The following is a 20,747-nucleotide window of genomic DNA, read 5'->3' as shown; positions in this document are numbered from 1 at the left end:
AACATATTGCAAGGGCCCAGGTAAGCTTCACCCCACATAATCATTCTTATACTGTTTGAATGGCAATGTCCATCAGGGGTGGGGCAGCCCTCTCAAATATTTTATGGGGGGGGGAGGAACCTCGGCCCCTAAGAGTTTGCTCCTATGACAGGGGGTATTACTGAGGTCTATGAAATATTATTGAGGTCTAAGAAATCCATAAATTTTACAACAATTCTGCTTCCACAAGTACTAGATGTAGCTGTGCAGTTGCTTAGAGTAAGGGAATAACGAAGTAATTTATGGATTTCGTTGTGAGCCTTTTTAAAGGGTTTTCTTTCTTTCTTTCTTTTTGGTAGCAGATCTGAGACAATGTTCTTTGGCATCTCAATTTTCCTGAAACCTTTCAACACATCTTGTGACAGATTTATGGCAAAGATAAGAAGTCCAATAAATGAGTCATATACTATGGAAGCCTCATACAACTGAATGTTTATTTAATCACAAAGTACCCCAACATGTGGGATTTGTAATATACATAGAACAGGAAGTACAGTCAAGTCAACTTTGAAGGGACAGTGGCAGCCAGCTGGTAGATATCATGGGCAGCTAAGACGAAAAATGGAAATAAAAATGGAAGATCCTGCAGCCAATCAGAAGTTGCGGAAGCCCCGCCGGGCATTCAGCTTCCAAAAATAGTTCACAAACCGGAATAGTCACTTCTGGGTTTGCGGCATTTGGGAGCCAAAATGTTCAAGAACTAAGCTGTTCGACTTCCAAGGTACAACTGTACTGCTATTTGGTAGCTTCTAACATAGGTAATAGCAGCTCAAGATAGCAGTTTATTTCAAAATAATAGCATGGGGGAAAGGAGTTAAATGGAATGGGAAAAAGTTTAAACACCCCTTTAGCTGATTCACCGGAGAAAATTGGGTAGAATGGGGCGGGGGAGGACAAGATTTCTACACACACCCCTCTCTTACCTCACCATCTCTTTCTCATTCATACACACCCACCCCACTGTTTTTCACTGACTCATTTCAGCACACTCACACTCCTGAACCCTATTCCAACTCTGACTGATTTGGCTGCTGTTAAAGATGTTTCAGCCTGTTTCCTCTTCCCTGGGCTGCACAGCTTTCAGCTGAGGGCTAAATAGCTCCCATGGCTATGGAACCTAAACACGAGTGGAGAAAAACTCCAGTCGAATGTAATCGAACACTGGTGAGGGCTCATCATTGAGTCTATTTAGTGGCAGTGAAGGCAGCAAAGAAGGCATGCTTTGCTGCCTCCATCGTATCCTTGCCAGAAGCAGTTTAATCATGCTGGCCACATGACCCAGAAAGCTGTCTGTGGACAAATGCCGGCTCCCTCAGCCTGAAGCAAGATGAGCACCGCAACTCCATAGTCGTATTTGACTGGACTTAACCGTTCAGGGGTCCTTTACCTTTATCTCATTGTGCCATCCAGCAGAGCATTTCTTTGTAGTGCAGGGCCTTTTACAGTCTGGCCCGAAGGAGGTGACACAACTGACTTGTATGCAAAGCATTTTGAGAATAAAATCACTTGCATCCATTGGGACCTTGACTTCACTGTTGCAACAGATGAATCTCAAAATGTGTCCAGAGCACAGTCTAGTCCTACTACAGTGGTACCTCGGGTTACATATGCTTCAGGTTTCAGACTCCGCTAACCCAGAAATATTACCTCGGGTTAAGAACTTAGCGGAGGCGGCGTGGCAGCAGTGGGAGGCCCCAACAGCTAAAGTGGTGCTTCAGGTTAAGAACAGTTTCAGGTTAAGAATGGACCGCCAGAATGAATTAAATACTTAACCCAAGGTACCACTGTATATTGGATGAGTAGTAAGGCTTGAAGATGTGGACGAGGTGCTTGGATTGGTCCAGGTTGACCACTTGTGTTCTAGACTCTTGCCTCTCTTGGCTGATAAAAACTGGTAAGGAGGGCTGGACCAGGAAGGTGGTTAATGCCTTCTTGCAGGGGGCCTGCCTGAAGGAAGCAGTGGTAAGACCATTCCTTTAAAGGTAAACGGACCCCTGACCATTAGGTCCAGTCGCAGCGACTCTGGGGTTGCGGCGCTCATCTCGCTTTACTGGCCGAGGGAGCTGGTGTACAGCTTCTGGGTCATGTGGCCAGCATGACTAAGCCACTTTTGGCGAACCAGAGCAGCGCACGGACACGCCGTTTACCTTCCCGCCAGAGCGATACCTATTTATCTACTTGCATTTTGACGTGCTTTCGAACTGCTAGGTTGGCAGGAGCTGGGACTGAGCAACGGGAGCTCACCCCATTGCGGGGATTTGAACCGCCGATCTTCTAATCAGCAAGCCCTAGGCTCTGTGGTTTAGACCACAGTGCCACCCGTGTCCCAAGACCATTCCTTAAGAAGCCATAAATGAAGAAAATCTAAGTAATTACTGGCCAGTTGCCAATTTCATCTTCTTGGGCAAGGTTCCTGAGTAGGTGGTCATGGACCAGATCCAGGCACTCTTCGAGAAAACTGATTTTCTAGATCCATTTCAATCATGGTTTTGGTCTGATTTTGGCACAGAAAGTACTTTGAACACCCTGTGTGATGATGTATGTCAGGAGAGAGACAGGGGAAATGTGTCCTTGTTAATTCTCAACCTCTCAGTAGCTTTTGATACCATCAACCATAGTATCCTTCTGGAGCAGTTGTCCCTCTTTGCCATTTAGCTGTCTGGCCCAAGCTTGGGCCAACATTAAATGTGCTGGGCTGCTACTGCTGCCACCTATCTGCACTTCTAAATGTTGAGTCTGAAGCAGCACACATACCATAATATAGCCTCTTCTGGGGCTAATTCTTCACTATAAATGCATGACCATCCAACCCGCATGCCTGTAAAATAAATAAATTGTAGGGAGGGAAAACAGCTTTCCCCTTTAAACCAACACCTCATTTGGCAATCAGTCAGTCTAAGGAACAGCTGGCTATGCCAGTCAAAGGCATGGTCATTTGGGAACCCTGCTAGTTAAAGGATGTTCTCCAGCTCCCCAGAAACAAATCATACCCAAAGTAGGAAAGGATGGAAGGTACCAGAACAGAAACAAGGAGAAGAGGAAATGTTAATGATGCTCTGGAGACTCTTCATTGGAGTCAGCTAAAGCAGTTTCTTCAGAAGAATGGCTTGAACAGTCTGGTATACTCAGAGCTGACTGAAGACATTTTACTGCCTGTGGTGAACTCAAAAATGGTGCCTCCCTGGAAATCGTAATTTGTTAAGGGTGCTCAGTTACAGCGTGGGTAGGGAATATCAGGCTCAGGGACCAAATGCAGCCCTCCAAACCTCTCTGTCGGGGTTCAGGCCACCTCAGTTCTGCCCAAGCTGTTCTTTGATGATGGAAGACCATCTCATTGTGCTGAGAGGGTGCTGGTGTTCAGGAAGGCTACACTAAGTGACACCTCAGTATCAATGCCTTCAGTATTATCAGTGACATTGAAATATCACCACCCAGCTCATCAGTTAAAAAATCCAAGGCTAAGCAGCATTCCTCTTTTGGAACGACAACAAAAAGAGGGATACATGTGGGGGGGGTCTTCATCAAGAACCTCCTTTTGACTCAGCTTGTGTTCAATTCTCATACTACATTCCCCTCTCCCTGCCCCTCACCAGCCAGTTCTGGAAACACTGAGGTGAGTCTGTCTTTGTTCAGCACCTACTCCTGGATAAGGTGGTGTTAAATGATTCAAATGACACCTAGGTGTTTGGGTTGATGCTCAAAGCGAAGACTGGGAACTCTCTGACTCTCTTACAGGTACCAGTCTCTGCCCTCTCCACTTGGCACATTTTGTTCACAACTCCCTTGAGTCAAGGAGGTCTCAGATCTTGTCTGTCTAGTGATTATTACTATAGTTGTGACTTTGTACCTGACTTAGGTCTCATTGAAATCAATGAGTCTTTAGCATGCCTATGTTTTGGATTATGTTTATTAGCTATATCTTATCTGGCAGCATGCTTCTTTTGGTTCAGAGCTCTAATTTGATGTTACTTTTTTTTCCTCAAAGATTGGTTGTTTCTCTTCATTTACCACTTCATATTAATGACTGTATTCATTAAGCATGTTGCATTGTTTCTTGAACACATCTGCTTTGTATCCACTAATCCTCCCTCTTTCTTGTTAAATCAATTAGGTCAAGCTTTGTTTTCTATGTGCTTCAAAAGTCTGTTTCCACAGACTTCTACTTAGTCTCCTTAAATACAGTAACATATCTTCCTTGTATAATTATTCCTGCCAACCTAAACGGGAAGCACAAGTGATTGCACGTTAAGATTTTGTAAATCTCTGCAATGGAGTGCTCAGTTGACAGCAACAGGAATTCTGTTTCAGGCAAGAGATTGATAATATCATTTGTATTTTAATTCTCTTCTCATTTCAAGTGAGATGGTGTGATGTCATACTGTCTCCTCCCACAGTGTAAACTAAACTCCTGTCAAAGTTTTGCTGCCTCTGTGACAGAGAACAGTTTTGCAGCTTGCATTACCTTGCATGACACCCTCAGCATCTTTAACTGTACACGTTTGGGTTTGAAAGCATGATATCAAGGCTGGTCTTTCTCCTTTTCTGTGGAAATATTGCACTAAACCTTGGAAATGCTCAGAAATTGCCAAGAGGCAAGTAGATGTGATCTTTTTATACTTTATTTGAGGGTGAGGGGGGAATGATTGGTCTTAATGAGACAATCTTGTTTTCAGCATGTGTGAAAGGAGAGTGAGAAAGAAATGTAATGGGGGAAAGGGCAAAAATCATGTATGAGAGAATAGCTTAAAATTCTTTCTCAAAACAAAGCAAATGATTTGTAGTTTCATGATTCCAATGAGGAAATCTGTGTTGCAAACAAATGAAAACTGATTATGCTGGCTGTTTGCACATTTACTTCTTATTCACACTGGTGATGTGACCACTAGGAAATGTGGGTGGGGTGCACCCCATCTTTGTTAGAAATCTGTTTTACAAAGTGCTTATGTTTTCTACTGAAATGCATGTTTGGAAGAGGCAAGGGGGGTGTTACAAGAACTGTACTTGATTTCCTTCTCTATAGTCTGAAAGAAGATATGTAAAATCTAAGGCATAACCCCAATCCCTATTAATTTAATTTTATCTGTGTTGTTCAGGCAGTTGGCAAGTATTCTCTTGCTACAAAAAACATCCAGCTGTAATGTAAAATTGATACCATATTTCTAAATCAAGATCAAGAAATACTTTGCAACACCTTGGCACCAAAGCAGCATGTTTCACTACAGTTTGTGGACTTGACATTTTTCTGTTGACTTTGCTGAAATGCTTTTTAAGTACACAGTGTGCTTTGCAGATGATTCAAGAAGACAATTTATACGAGAAACATTATTTTCTTTTTCTTTTTAAATGTTCAGTTGCTTAGAGGAATGCTAAGTCAGAGAACAGCATCCATGAAGATGCCTGTATGACCAAGTTGAGGTCATAACAGCAATATTCTTCCACCTGCAAAATACTGAATAATACTTCATCTTGACTTTCCTTCTGAAATTTTGCAATTTTGGAATGCTATCCCATTTATCGTTGAATGGAAGTTGTGTTCATTATCCTTCCTGATGAAATATATTGAGTTGTTATATAGACTATATTTTCGCACTCCTCCTAGACAAGTATTCCTGTGGTGTGGGGCTATACCTCAAATTCTGAAGCATCTAAACATTAAAAAATACATGAATATAGGTTAGCAGTTAGCAGTGTCATTACACTCTGGAGTTAAATAGTATGTATTGTCTGCATTTGGAATATGGATCTTTTCCAAGGCGCAAACCTTGCAGATGGTTTTATTTGTCTTTCCTATCCATTTTTGTGGGATGATAGCCATAACTATCCTTGAGTGTAGATTTCTGGCAAGGAAAAATGCTTTACATTTTATGCTTGAGTCACTGGAGGAATATTCCCCCAGTATAGTAAAACAAAGCCACAAGTCTACCTCTCAAATTATGTCAACAGCTGAGAAACTTGTGTATTATTCTTCATTTGCTTTCAAATAAGTCCCTTTTGCAAAAGAGTAAGTGTGAGTAGCCACTCCAACATCTATAGCTGTAACATGAGATTATTTTTTATTGTTGAACACGCTGCACATTTAAAAAAAATATTATTTTGCTGTGTTAACTATTCATAAATATACTGAAGGGTTGTGTCCTTTGTCAAAACACTTCAGTTTGGCTGGAATTGCATTCTAGAAACAAGATTTGTCTCTTTGTTCCACTGTCTTGTCAAATAAAAAAGTCAAGGCACACTGAAGTGCAAACAATGCACACTTTTCTCAGTATTGTTTAATCCTGTTCACAAGGCACACATATAAATTCAGCATAAGGACTCCCACCGAAGAGAGTGCTTTCAAGTCACTTCATAATCCCTATGAGATTCTCTTGCCAGATTTATTTCTGGGTAGACTTAACCATTCCAGTGTCTGAACTTTCCCACTCTATGGTTGTAGAATCCCAGTACTCTGTTTTCCATGCCAGGATGTGAAATCTACTTCTTCCTGGCCTTATGTCATGAAATTGGATTTCCTTTCCCTGGTACAAGCAAGGAAAGAAAATTTGCTTCCTGCAGCTGTAGGAAAATGAGCCAGTGAGACATTTGTATGCCAATTGCTTGCAGGGCCATTGGAGAAGCTGTTTGCACAAATATGCTATTCCTGAAGCTTACAACGTGAAGGTTCTACTTTCTGAGGTGCTGCCACTTCCACAGGCACCTGACTGAATATCATGATGAGAAACATCTGTTTTAAAATGTCAGTTTTGGAATTGTCAGCAGGGAAAATACTACTTTCTGTAGGAGTTCTTGGAAAGTTGGTTTGTTACTTAGAGAAATGCAGTGGAAAGAGAATTAATAACTGCACTCGTCACTGCATGAAAAAACAAGTTATGTGACTGCAAAAGCAGGTGTGCAAAGGTTAGCTCATTATGTTTGCACGTGCATGATTTTGACAGACTATCCTAATGCCACATAACTGGTCTGTGACTTTTTGCAGTTAGAAGTCACGGTGGTTAATGCTGGTAGAAAAAATTCTTTTCTTCCACCCTCTGCCTTCACTTTAAAAATATCAAAATCACTTGTGTCTTCTGACACTTTATTTTAAAACACTCCTGTGCACCTATGAATAGGATGGTTCTGTTAAACAAATGCTTTGTAATTTACACTGTTATTACTTACTCAATTTCAGTCCTGCCCTTCCTTCTTCCCACAATAGCTCAGGGCAGCAAACACCAAAATGGTAAAACAGCAAAATTACAAGTAAACAAATCCATATAAAACAAGTAAAAACATTTTTTAAAAACATGTAAAACAACATAGCCTCACAGCTTATAATTTTAAGGTTGCCAGGAACACTATTCAGCCCTCAAATGGCTGAATAAATAGGAAAGCTTAAAAATTACTACTCTCAAAGTTAATAGTGAGGGAGACAGAGGCACTTCACCAAGGAGGGCATTCCATAAATTGGAAACAACCACCAAGAAGGCCCTGTCAAGTTCAGTGCCAACTGAGCAGCACCAGTTGTAATTTAAATGTTATTTTTATGCACAGGCAAGGATTTTCAATTGAAGTCACACATAGTTTAGCTGTTTATGGGTATTTTGAAGCAAGATATGACTTTCTCAGAGGAATTAAGCAACCAGATAACACAGTTATCAGTCCAGAAAAGATCTCTGCCACTGTACTAGTCAGCAAGCAAAGTGTGTGTATATATGTGTGTGAGAGAAGTAGTGGGAAGGCTGTATGAGAGTCAGTGGTCAGGGGCTAGTTTGGTGTGTGTGTTAATGGCCCCACCCACCATTGGCCACACTCTGTCCATTGCCAGCCACACCCTCTCGCCACTGCATGTCACCTTCGTGGGCGAAAAGCTTGCCTAGTCCTACTTTACATAGCTATGATCAGAGCATCTTTCACCAAGACCCTGAGCGCTTGCAGGCATCAGCGTAACTAATAAGCCTGGTGAACCACGTGGCATTGCAATCTACGAAATGTTGACTATGGTATGCTATTTATTTAGCTTTTGGGCATGCATTAGTGCCAGCTGCTCTCACTTATAGTCATGGCAGCATTCATGCTGAGCTCACCATTGGCAATGCTGGTGCTGTTGCGTAAACATGGTAGCAGATAAGGCAAGTGCTCTGTGCACAGTGGAATGCAGGTAGCTAAGCTGGGTGAAAAGAATTGATTTAGTATCTTGGTGCCACACAGGTTTAAACTGGCAGGTAGATTTTATCAGCTGTTCAGATAATTCAGGAAGAGAGTGTCGCCAATAGGAATGAGGTGTGGTTTTCTCCCTAAGCTATTTTGGGTTATGACGGAAGGGGACATATTGCTGCCATTCTGAAAACCGAGGTGACACAATCACCAGCTCTGGCCATTTTTGCAACATCCTACAGATTTTGAGGAGCAGTACTACCGTTGCTTTTAGATGTGGCCATTCAAGCCTTGATGTCTGCCAGCTGGATGTGTGCATGAAGCACAAACAGCTTGTAAATATGAAGGTGTGGTGACAAATAAAAAAATTGGAAAGGCTAGTGCTGGTTGCTGTCGTAGGATTAAATGTTGGCTGTATGGACAACAGAAAAGGGGACCATGCAGGGATACTTTTTCTCTTAATTTTAAGGACAGGGTTTCCATTAGGCAAACTGTTACATCACTCTGGGTGGCAGAAACAGGGATAGTCCTCCTTAGAGCAAGACATTTTGATTGAACTGGCCTGGGATGAAACAGTTGCTTTTCCACAGCAGCTAGAAAATCTCTTTAAAAATCACTTAAAGGTTCAAAGTGAACTTTGCAACTTTAAACCATAGAAGATAATTTCTCACACTTGCAGAGAAATGGCAGTGTTGCAGACACTCCCCAAGACCACCTTGCCCAAAATGCTTTGCTGTGAGGAAGGACCCTCCTTGGGAAAGCAAGGCAAAGAGGGAGGGGAAAGCAGAGAGGCAGTTAGTGTTGCCACACATTTAGCAGCAGCAAACCACTTTAAATAAGTATGGGATGTGGGGAGAGGTGCTGCAGGGGCAGTGGAGCCGCCCACCTCAGTTGGCACAATGTCCGGCATCAGTCCTGATGTCCATACTCTCCCAGCTGCCAAAGATAGCAATAATAAGAATATACCATGAGCCTGCTGGATCAGGCCAGCGACCCATCTAGGCAAGCATCCTATTGTCACAGGGCCAGACAGATGCCTGTGGGAAGCATGCAAGCAGGACATGGGCCCAGCAGCACTCTGCCTACCTGCAATTTCCAGCAACTGGGAAGAATTCCTCTGGCAGTGGAGGAGGAAGATGGTCATCAGGGCTCGTAGCTACTGATAACCCTATGCTCCATGAATTACTTCTTCATGCAGCACATAGTTATAATGTGGAGCAGGCATCCACAGGAGGCAATGGTGAACCCCAACTTGAATGGCTTTAAAAGAGGATCAGAGGAATTCATAGAAGATAAGTCTATCCATGGCTCCTAGCCATGTGTCCTGAGCCCGGGGGTAACCCATGAAACGCGGTCCAGGACCAGTCCAGAATCCGAAGTTTCTGCTGGGAATCAGTCCGTCAGGGCCAAGGCAGGACAGGTACAGGATCTCAGGCAGGATCTAGCATACAGCAATATTGCTTCCGCAACCTGGAGCAGGGTCTGACAGCCTTTTATCTTTGTTGGGGTAGCGGCCAGTCCTGATCGGCCAGTGACTCACCTCCCTGTTTCGCCCAAAGGCGAGCACTCCTCCTTTGATTACTCAGGTCTCTCCTTCTCTCAGACCTTAGTCTCTGCAGCTGGGGAGACATCGGTGGGTTACTAGACCCAGGGGCCGCCTCAGCCTCCCCTGACCAAACTGGTAGTGGAGCAGCTGTAAGTGATGGCCCAGCTGAAGGCAATGAGGTAATCCCCACATCTGAAGCCAGGGCAGGCTCAAGCCCCTGACTCGGCCCAGCTGGTGTTTGTTGCAGGGGAACCTGTGCAGACTGGGACTCTTCAGGATCAGGCCCCAGACTTGGTTCAGATGATGCCTGAGGCAAAGGATCCAGTGCAGAGCCCGAGTCCCAGGCCATAACACCATGATGGAACCTATGCTCTGCCTGCATGACCAGAGGCAGCATGCTTCTGAAAATGAGTTGCACAAAACTGCAGGGAGGTTGAGTGTTCTTGTGCTTGGGTCTAGCTTGCAGGTTTCCCACAGGAATCTGATTGGCCACTGTGAGAACTGGATGCCAGACTACCCATAGTCCTGATTCATCAGTCTCTTCTTAGGTGCTTATTCTGGAGGCAATTTTGCTCCACACCTTCTTGGCATGGAATGAGGCACCATGGGATCTTTTTGGACAGGGGCCACCAAATTAGTGGTAAGGGAGCTAGCGTTTATATGGTCTATCTTCTCCTAAATGTGACATCTTCATCAGACACTTCATCCCATTTGTAATTGTGGGTGTAGCTGGTTGCCTTCTGGAGGTCGTATGATTTTATAAATAAATGATTGTTGGTTTTTCCATGGTTTGGCGGCAACCATATCTTTTTGCTTTCTCCATGCTGCATGATTCAGCTGGGATGCAATGGCATATTTCACTTGCCATTCAGTTTTGTCACTTGTTGGCAGGCAGTGTGGGCAAGTAAGAATAGGCTTTGGTGAGCACTAGGAGGCATCTCACAGAAGGTGGAGAGAAGTCTTCTCAACCTACCTCTTATTGCTGGCTGGCTTGAGCGGGAGGAAAGGAAGGGAGGCCTCTTCTCACTGAACACTAAACATTGGAGGTGAGATGGAACAGCATAAACACAAACTCAGGTTGCATTTAAAGCAGACCCACAATGTATCACCCAGCCTTATGGAGCCAGGGCAGTGTTGCCCAAGGCAGAAAATCTGGGCTTCCTTGGAGTTTCTGCCTGCTATTTATTCCTGCTGGGAAGAGTTAGATTTTGAGTCAGCCCATTGCAGATCCTTGATTAAATAAATATGATCCCTTAATTCCAATGGTTGTCTAGTGTCTTCATTCCAGGGGTGTGGTGGCAATGAAACTTTTAGCTGAATTGATACTAGAGCACTCCTTATTTTTCACATTTTGATTTGATGATTCTTTATTTCATTGAGAAGGTTGATCACCTTTTGGGATTATTTTGTCAGCAAGTTCAGGTGGATCTTCTGAACTGATTATGCTTATTCTGCATTGGTGCTGAAACAATGTTGCTCTCTGAACAGTCAAAAAAGGCAGTCTAATTCTGACGCCAAAGTGCACCAGAAGGAAACTTTGTTATTACATGTTCCCCAGTGTATTGAAACATTACTGTGAACAGTTTGAAATAAAAACAAATGCTCCAGTTTTTCCATAGTGCCTCATATTCTTATTAGCCTTCAGGCTGTTCTTACAAGGGTACCTCCCAGAACTGTATTCAATAAGGCAAGACTAACTCATCCAACCCCAAATACTTCCTGGGTTTGAGGGGACAAGTCAGCAAAGTACGGTAGATCAGATGACAGATTTAGCTTTACCTGACTACAATGACAAAAGAGTTCCAGGCTTCTTGAATTAAGTCTCAAACAGTATGCTGATTATATGCGACTCTGTAAAATAAAAACATTCGCTTATTGACAGAAATATAGTGAAACAGAAAACACTTGGCATGATATGGAACTTGGTACACATTGCAGAGTAAATACTATGCAGCTAAAAAAGAATCTGTGATATAGAAACAAGACCAAACAAGTTGGGTCTTAGAGTCTGTTTTAGATGCTTTATTGTGCAGCAGACTATTGCTCTGTTCCCCATTTCCTGGAGCTTATTTTGTAAAGCTGGTGAACTTTACCAGGTAAAGAAAACATAATGCTTTTGCTTTTATGGACGGCGTAGCAAAAGATGAGTTTACAGATATTCATTCTCTAGTGTATTGTGGATGTTGTGTGTGGTGGAATGAGCCAAGATGCTGTCTGGAAGTGCAGTGGAAGGCAGTCATGTTAGAACTGGAACCCATAGGCAACAAAATGTAGGTCAACTTTTTTCTTACTCTCCCCAAGGACAAGAACCAGCCAGCATTTCAGAATTAACACCAGATGACTAGCCTATTCCTTTTCTCTTTTGTTTGCCATAACCTTCCATTTTCATTGCTATTCCACATACCCCTTTCTAGCATGGCAAGAAATCTATATTGGTGTTAACAAATGCTCTTAAACGTGTATCATCTTAACCCTTTTCACCATTTTGCAGTGTAAACAAAAATGTGTGTGAAGGTGTAGCAAACATATGCGCCTTCAGTCTGAAGAACCTCCCTATTCAAGAACCCTGTAAATGCAGGTTCCCAAAGTGAGAGCCCAGTATGCGTGTATGGAGATGTCTTGTTAAATGGTACAATCAGTGGGTTGTATCCAATGTTGCCATTCCACTCACACAACAGATTTCCACTTGCACAATGGAACTTCCCCCTCTCATTGCTCACAAATGAAGGTAATGGATGGTTGGTGAAGGACCCTGTGTGAAAGGCAGGGAAGGGAAGCTCCTGGGAGAGAGCTGGGAGGGTTCACCTCTTTCTGTGTGGGAAAAATCTACTTGAGAGAGGACTTTGTTTGTTTTTTATTGAAATATACTATGAAAAGTCTTAATAAAATCTTATTTTTTTATTTTTATTTTTTTACAAAGGAACCCCCCCCCCATATCCCCTGTCCTGTGCAGGCCCTCATGGATCCTCCAGAGCAGCTTTGGAGGCAACATGATGAAAAGAAGGGAAAGTTCTGCTGCACAAGCTGAATGACATTTGCACAGCACTGGACAAAATCCTGTGAATATGCATAAGGGAGACACAGTTATGAGGTTGCCTTCATTACAGGCATCTTCATTGTTGTTTTTGTTTAGTCGTTTAGTCATGTCCAACTCTTCGTGACCCCATGGACCAGAGCATCTTCATTGTACCCATGGATAAATGATGAGAAATTGCCTTGTGGTGAAAATAAACCTAACTGATGCAATGATTAACTTTGATTTTAGCAGAAGGAGCAAGGTGAATGGTGTGAAATAATCAAGATAAATAGGAGAAAGGTCAGAATGGATTACCTATGACTTTCTCAGTGAAATTACCAAGTCTAATGCTATCCAACAGTATTTCAGTTTACTAACTGGGATATTGATGGTGCGCTAGAAAATACTCTCAGGCTGAGGTGTGTTTTGTTTTCCCCTTTTGAAAGTTCAGCCTTTGCCCCAGTCGCTATCCCTAGAAGATGCACTTCTGTGCCAATGCCTGGCAGCCCTGTGCCACCCACTGTTCTCCGTTACAAATCACTTGTTATTTGGCTCTTTCAAAGAGTATAGTTAGCTGTAATCATTTCTACATTTGATCATCTGTGTTGCATTAGGTAACACTTGCCCTTAACCTCAACATGTGCTTTCATTTATTTTTGTCAAACAATGTAATTTCTTACAGTGTATTCTGTGGCAGCTGATAACTTTGACTTTTTACATTTTTTTTTATTATTTTTTTGCTAAAGGTTTTCTGGCTTCCACGTAATATTTATTATAATTGGCTGTAAGCCATACATGATCCTATAAAATTGCAGCACAACTGTATTCTAAACACCAGCCCCAGCAGTACAAAAGTCATACAGAATTCCATGGATTTGCCATTTACTGATTTGAGGGGAGACTTTTAAAGCAGTGTCAGCTTCCTGAAAATGAGCATTAGAGTTAGGAACATAGAAAGCTGATACAATCAAATGTAATATAATTAATAAAGGAAGCAATACAAATGCAATTAAAAATCATACAGCATCTAGCACAGCACAATGCAACCATACAGCAGGCAGAAAAATAATATTAAGTAGTCCTCCAAGACCATCAGCAATTTTCAAGGGTCCTTGCGTGGGGGCAATTTTGGGAGCCACTGTCCTCAGTCAACCTGAAAATGCTGGGAACTGCTGACATGCAAAGCTGAGCTGCAGCCCTTTCTCTTAAAATTACCTTGATTATTAGTTCCATGGCAATTGAAAGAACAATCCTATATAAGCTTACATAAGCTTAAGTCCTACTGTATTAAGTGTGGCTTCCTTGCAGCTAAGCATGCATAGGATTTTACCCTTAGACACAACATTTGAAATGAAATGTCTTATATCTTTGAAATGAAATCATTGCTTATTTCTGAACTGCCTACTTTCCATTTTCAATTTTAATATATGTGCTAGTTTTGCAAATTATTTGTTGAAGGTGAACTGCAAGTGCTCTTCGATGTGACACTATACTGTCATTAATACTGCAGTTGTGTTGGTGCCGAAGTCCATGTTACGTTCATTTATTGGAACACAAGGACTGTTATTCTGAGCCTGAGGTAATCTAGCTGAGGATTTTCTTTCTGGCTAAGGATAGCACTAGATGTTTCAGAGTAGTCACATGATGAAGGAATGATTTATCCCCTCTTGTATGTGCTCCATGAAGTATTTATTTAAACTTGTCCTGTGACTGAATGCTGAACTTGAGAAAATGGCCAAGAGCACAAGTAAGAACCTTTTCCAGCAAGGTTTCAGTAAGAAAGTGCTAAAACTTCTCTTGTTAAAGGTATTCCAGACACTGCCAAGCTGAATTTGAAGAAGCTTGCTAGATCAGCATAGGAAGAAGCTTGCTAGATCAGACCAAATGTCCATCACCTCAAGCATCCTGCTCTCCACATGGGGCAGGCAGATGCCTCCAAGAAGCCCACAAGCAGGGCATAAGCTACCCACTCTGCAGCTGCTTCCACCAACTTGTGGGCATAACTCATTATGACTGATTGTCATTCAGGAACCCATTAACCAAATATTTGTGTAACCCTCCTCTAAAGCTATCCATGTTGTTAGCTGTCACCATATTTTGTGGCAGCAAAATCCATAAATTATGAGTTTCTTTGTCTAGCCTGAATCTGCTAGCAATAAATTTCATTGAATGACAGGGAATTTCTGGTGTTACACTCCACCAGCGTTTGTGCCCTCTTTGCTGTATGTCTCCAATTAAAATCGCCCACACAAAATTACAGTAAGCAAATGCAGCGCCATAAACACATGTCCATAATTGCTCTTACCAGAGATCTCTATAAACTTGCATGCCACATAATTGTGACATGCAGTGACTTTACTTTGGGCAGGGCAAGGATAGTTTAGGACAAAGGCAGTTTGGATTTGATATCCTACTTTATCAATACCCGAAGGCGTCTCAAAGCGGCTAACATTCTCCTTTCCCTTACTTCCCCACAACAAACACGCTGTGAGGTGAGTGGGGCTGAGAGACTTCAGCTTGCAGCAACTTACAAATCAATAAAAGCATCTTCAAAATAATCATCATCAGTTTTCTATTTTTATAAAACCCCACTCTACTTGCCCTACAAGTCCAGATGCTTGCAAGTCCATGCAGCCCTTGCTCTGCAGCAGTCTTTCAGGCAGCAGATCATTATAAGGGTCTAGGCAGGGGCAGGCCTGAGGCAAAGTAAGACAGTTGCCTCTAGTAGCAGAAGTTGGGAATGGACAATTGGTGCTATCAGGCCTTTGCACACTTCCCTCACTATCTGGCCAGCTGCTGATGCTCCTGCCACCTACACACCCATCCTGTGAAACTCCTGTTCAGTATGGGAAACTCCAGTGCACCTGACCAATCGCCATTCCTAGTTCTGAGGAAGGACCCTGTTATGTATTGAGTTGAATAGGATCCAAAAGGCAGCAGTCTGATTGGTCCTAGAACAATAGGGTCCAGAATGCAGCAGTCTGATTGGTCCTAGAACAATGCAGCAGTATGATTGGTCCGCAGGAGCCACCCAATCCAGCTCCAGGTGGAAGTGAATCCACAACCTGATTGGCCTACAGGAGAATCCCAGAATTAGCCAATCACATGCAGCCCATTGTGTAAATAATGTACATAAAGCAGATATTTTGGGGAAACTTTGATTCCTCACTACTATGAGCTGAATAAAGAGCATGAAATCCACACTCGATTCCGAGTATATTTCAGACCCCATTCATTGGAGTGAGGGATGGGTTCTGCTCCTCCTACAGCTGCTCCCACACTCCTCCGCCTCCTGTAATAGTTGTTTTGCTTTTGCTACCATGGCAACCCTGCCAACATAAGCTCTCTTCTCTCCTCCTGAGAAGGGGGTCCAGATTGCCCAGGAAGAGATGTGTCTGTGCTGCTTTGCTGCAGCAACTTGAAACACCTTTTTACAAAAAAATTCTAGCTACAGCAACAAAGCAACGGCAGGTCACATAATCTTGTTGGCTGCCTCACCGATACAAAACACTGCTGGTGTGGCCACCATGTTAGCAGCAGCAAAATGGTTCATTGTAAAGTAGGATCAGGGTGGTGAGGGACAAGGGTAGCAGCACGAAGTGGTTAGAGACCATGAAGGACAAGCTTTTCCATCTTCTCTGCCTCCATCTCTCTGCCTTGGATTCTTCATTGCTGCAGGGAAGAAGCTGTGTTGCGATGATCAAAGGCATCACCTCTGCAACAATGCTTTCAGAGAGCGATTCCTTCAGCTCTCCCTTGATGGGGCTTAGCACAATCTTGCCAATTTAGCTGCAGTAGTGTCAGCCTTCTTTTGCTCCAGTACAGTTTAAGCGATGTCTTGGCATGCGGCTGTAATTCAGTTTTGGTAACGCTACTATTACTATAGCAACAAGATAAGAAGTTAGCACTGAAGCTGTTCCTTCCTAGCACATAGAGCCTGGCTTTGGATATGGAAAAATGTAACTATTTGTTGCTGTGTTAGCTTAGGGAAATCTCTCTTATTATGTATATTCAGTACATTCCGTCATCCACATTTTTGTTATTACACAAGACTGCTCCTTTTTTCAGATAAAAGGAAATTGTGGTTAGTACCAAAACACACACACAAAACTGAGAATTCCTAGAAATGTGTCTTCTCTTTTTGAAGTCATTTACACATGTGCTGGAAAAGTTTTGTTTATTCCATGCCTCATTTCAAGCCTGAAATTAGCAATTAATAAGCACATCTTTGTAAAATACTAGCTAGTAAGTATTCGGGGAAAATGCTGGCAAGGATGAGCAAGCCAAAATAAATCCAGGGAAGACAGGTGAGTGCATCTGTTTGGGAGAAACTGCCTCCTCAAAACAGGGTCACACTTTCCATTAAAGAGCAGGTTGGAGGTGGGATGTGCGCCTAGATTTGGATTGCTTCTGTGTGTCCTGATGACAACTGTGTCAGAAGTACATTTTATCAACTCTGCCTTATAGGCCACTTGCTAGGGTTGCCATATTTTGAAGAGCTAAAAAGAGAACACATGCTGACATCTACTTTTAACTATGATCGCTATGACGACTCTGATTTTAAATACCCCTACTTTAATAATAATAATAATAATAATAATAATAATAATAATAATAATAATATAGTAAAAATCCAAATAAAAATTAATTGTAAGTTATATTTCTGTTTTATTGATCCCGTATAATTTCAACATTTTGTAAACTGTTTTTGAGAGGTTGTGTACTTGAAAAATGATGTGTCAATGCTTAAACGTAAATCGTGACATAAACTACAGTCATACCTCGTGTTGCGTTAGGTTCATGTTGCGTCTTTTCGGCTTGCGAACGCAGCAAACCTGGAAGTGTATACTTCCGGGTTTTGCTGCACGCACATACACAGAAGCATTCTGCGTGCTTCGCACATGCGCAGAAGCGCTCTATCGCACTCCACGCTTGCGCAGAAGCGCCGCTCTAGTTGCAGACTTTTCGGGGTGCGAACGGCACCCCAGAACTGATCGTGCCCGCAACTAGAGGTACCACTGTATTGTTGTGTAGAGCCCCCTTTATCTGATGCATGAGGTGTTATCCCCAACTGACAGATTATACTCACATAAGTGAGTACAGTCAAAAGAAGGATAGTGGGGAAACATGGTTGGAAAATGAGTCCACCAGACTCTCTGTTGTTTTTGCTGACTCATACTAGCACAACTACCCCTTTGGAATTCATTGTATTCAGTAAAAGTAGCGCTCTACATATTGTGTGAAGTTTTGCTGAGATTTATTTTATCTTCACCACTGGTGCAATTTATTTAAAACAGTAAGTTCCTTACAGCAAACATAAGAGGCAAATAGCAAATTTTGTAAATGGTGAATTGATAGTGAAGGACTGTTGGCTCTGCCAAAGACAGAGTCCATGATTGTTCAGCAACTGCTGTCTGGATCCAATTCCAATATTTTATCACACTTGCTTGTGGTTAACGCTTAGCTGGAATGAAATATTCAACGCAGCAATAGAGAAATTAAAATAATAATTTATTTGTCAGACAAATAAATGATAGGCACAGTGGTATATGGTTTCCAAAGCTCTGCCTGCTCCAACCCTGATGGCCAGCACTTATATTTCCTCAACCCAGCCCCCTTGCTCCTCCTTTGGCTGCCTCTGTCCAATCAGCCTGGTTGAAATTCCTATTGGCTGTTTGCTAGAACCAGTCATAAAAGATACAGCCATTTCCTATTACCTTTTATGGGAGACAAAGAGCTATATTTCCTTCTATCCATAAATGGCAGACAAGTAGCCATATATCTTACATTTGCCTCAACAAGGCACCTTAATTACCAGATCACCTTTTGCCCTTGTTGCCCCTGCATTCCAAAACAAATGGCTAAAACAGATGGCTCGTGGTATTAAGTTCTATCTAAACAGAGATCTTACTATTTACCAACTCTTAATTAGTGTTTTTGCAGCTTGATTGTATTCTGTAATATGTAGGGTCAGTGTAACCTTTGCTCCCAGCCTGTATTTCCCTTTTACAACCTTGAGAAACCTGTCTCCTGCTACTACTATAAATCAGGGGGGCCCTTGTCCAGGAGGATAAACAACTGCCAAAGTCCTTAGCCAGCTGGTTTTCTGCCTGGCATGAAACATTTGCAAATCTTTAAGCTCATTTTAAAATACAGGCCTTGATCAGATGCCTCACTAGAACTGAGCAGTTGCTTCCTTGGCCTTATGTTTCTTGTTTATACAGTTTATTTACAACTATTCATATCCTGGTGTTTCTCCCTAAGGAGTTTAGAACATTGAAACACTGTAAGATATCTGTAAACAATAGACTTTTGACTTCTACTCAGGCCTGGAGCTGAGGAATGGGCTGTAACTCAGTGCAAGATCTATACGCTAAAAGTCCCAAATTCAGTACTTGACATTTCCAGGTAAGGCTAGGGAAAACCTGCCTAAAACTCTGCAGAGCTGTTGGTCTTTCCTTCCTTCTTTTCATTCTCTCTATTGAGGGAATGGAGGAGAAATTTGCTCGATCCACATCTGACTTAATTCATTATTCACCAGTCCCTGATTTCTGTGCAGATTCTTCAGTGTTTCTGTCACTCAGATTAGGCACGTTACTGAATTTTGCAAGGCAGTTTTGGTTAAAAATATATGTGCACAAAATGTGTATTTTAGAGCAGTGGTTCCCAACCTTTCCCCCCCTTCATTGACCACTTGAAAATTGCTCAGGCCCTTGGCAGACCACTTAATGATTTTTCTGCCTGTTGTAGCAATTTTAATGCTCTGCGCTAGATGCTGTATGACTTTTAGTTGCAGTTCTTTTACTGCTTGTGTACTGCATTCCATAGTGTTACAATTTGAATTCCAATTTTTAATACAATAGAATACAAGAAATAAAGGAAGCAATAAAAGTGTGGTTAAAAATCAATAAGAAATTTAGTGCAATAGTTGTGCCATTTCACTACTTCAACCACAAATCCACAAAAATGCAATGGTAATCATAAGGTAAAGGACCCCTGGATGGTTAAGTCCAGTCGAATTCACTTTCAGGCCGAGGGAGCTGGCATTTGTCCACAGATGGCTTTCCGGGTCATGTGACCAGCATGACTAAACCACTTCTGGTGCAATGGAACACAGTGATGGAAGCCAGAGCACATGGAAATGCCATTTACCTTCCTGCCACAGCGGTACCTATTTATCTACTTGCGCTGGCGTGCTTTTGAACTACTAGGTTGGTAGGAGCTGGGACAGAGCAATGGGAGCTCACCCCACCACGCGTATTTGAACCACCAACCTTCTGATCAGCTACCCCAAGAGGCTCAGTGGTTTAGACCACAGCGCCACCGGCTTGTACAATGCAGAGGATCACATGAGTGAAGCTCATGAATCACCTGTGGTCCAAACAACAGGAACCTCTACTTACAGAAAGGCATACAAAAGCACATATTTCAATGCATATACAATGTGTATAATTTAAAGACATATTTTTATGAGTTTAAAAAGAAAATTTGCAAAAACAGGCCTATGATTCAGTGCCTATGATGCTGTTATGAGACGGAAATAGGCTGATCCATCCATTGTTTTCCCTGCTGTCACAATGTAGATGGTAAACTTGTCAGGGCAGAGATATTTCTTTATCTTCTTTTTCTTTAAAGCTCTGTGTGCATGTTGAATAGTGCTACATAAGTAATAATAATAACCTTTTATCTTGCCATCTGGTCTTTTCTATGGCTAATGGCTGAAAACCTGTCTTTCTCCCCCTGCCCCATTTAACTCCACTTAAAGCGAGATTTGTTCATACTTGATTATTTCCTGCTGCTAGATCCAACCTGCATATTGTATGTGAATTAGAAAAATATTTTTCTCTCTAAGTATGAAAGAAAACATTGTCACTGAAACAATTAACTTTGTTTCTCCAGAACACTGTGTTAATTCCTTTCTACAGTTATAGAGTACTTCAGGTTTACTTAATTCTTGCCTACAATAGTTTCTTGGTATTGCAGGGTTTTGATGTGTGTAAATTTCACAGGAATAGA

General features: G+C 42.2%; 1 protein-coding gene across 37 annotated transcripts in view; it reads left to right on the top strand.

Annotated features, from left to right (window-relative positions):
* Window positions 1-4,450: 4,450 nt before the first annotated feature.
* The window catches only part of ABI3BP (ABI family member 3 binding protein), a 133,599-nt gene continuing 117,302 nt past the window's right edge, over window positions 4,451-20,747 (top strand). For 31 of the 37 annotated variants that reach the window (XM_081859610.1, XM_081859578.1, XM_081859594.1 and 28 more), the window contains exon 1: window positions 4,451-4,631. In XM_081859610.1, coding sequence (XP_081715736.1) covers window positions 4,553-4,631 — 79 coding nt within the window. In that variant the 5' untranslated portion in view covers window positions 4,451-4,552. The remainder of the gene's footprint in view (window positions 4,632-20,747) is intronic. The other 6 variants (XM_081859604.1, XM_081859603.1, XM_081859602.1 and 3 more) reach the window with 1 other exon arrangement.

Source organism: Podarcis erhardii (genome assembly GCF_964252035.2).
Source record: "Podarcis erhardii genome assembly, chromosome: 4".
Lineage (NCBI taxonomy): Eukaryota > Metazoa > Chordata > Lepidosauria > Squamata > Lacertidae > Podarcis > Podarcis erhardii.
Note: the sequence above shows the minus strand (reverse complement) of the source record. Positions and strands in the feature narration are given on the sequence as shown.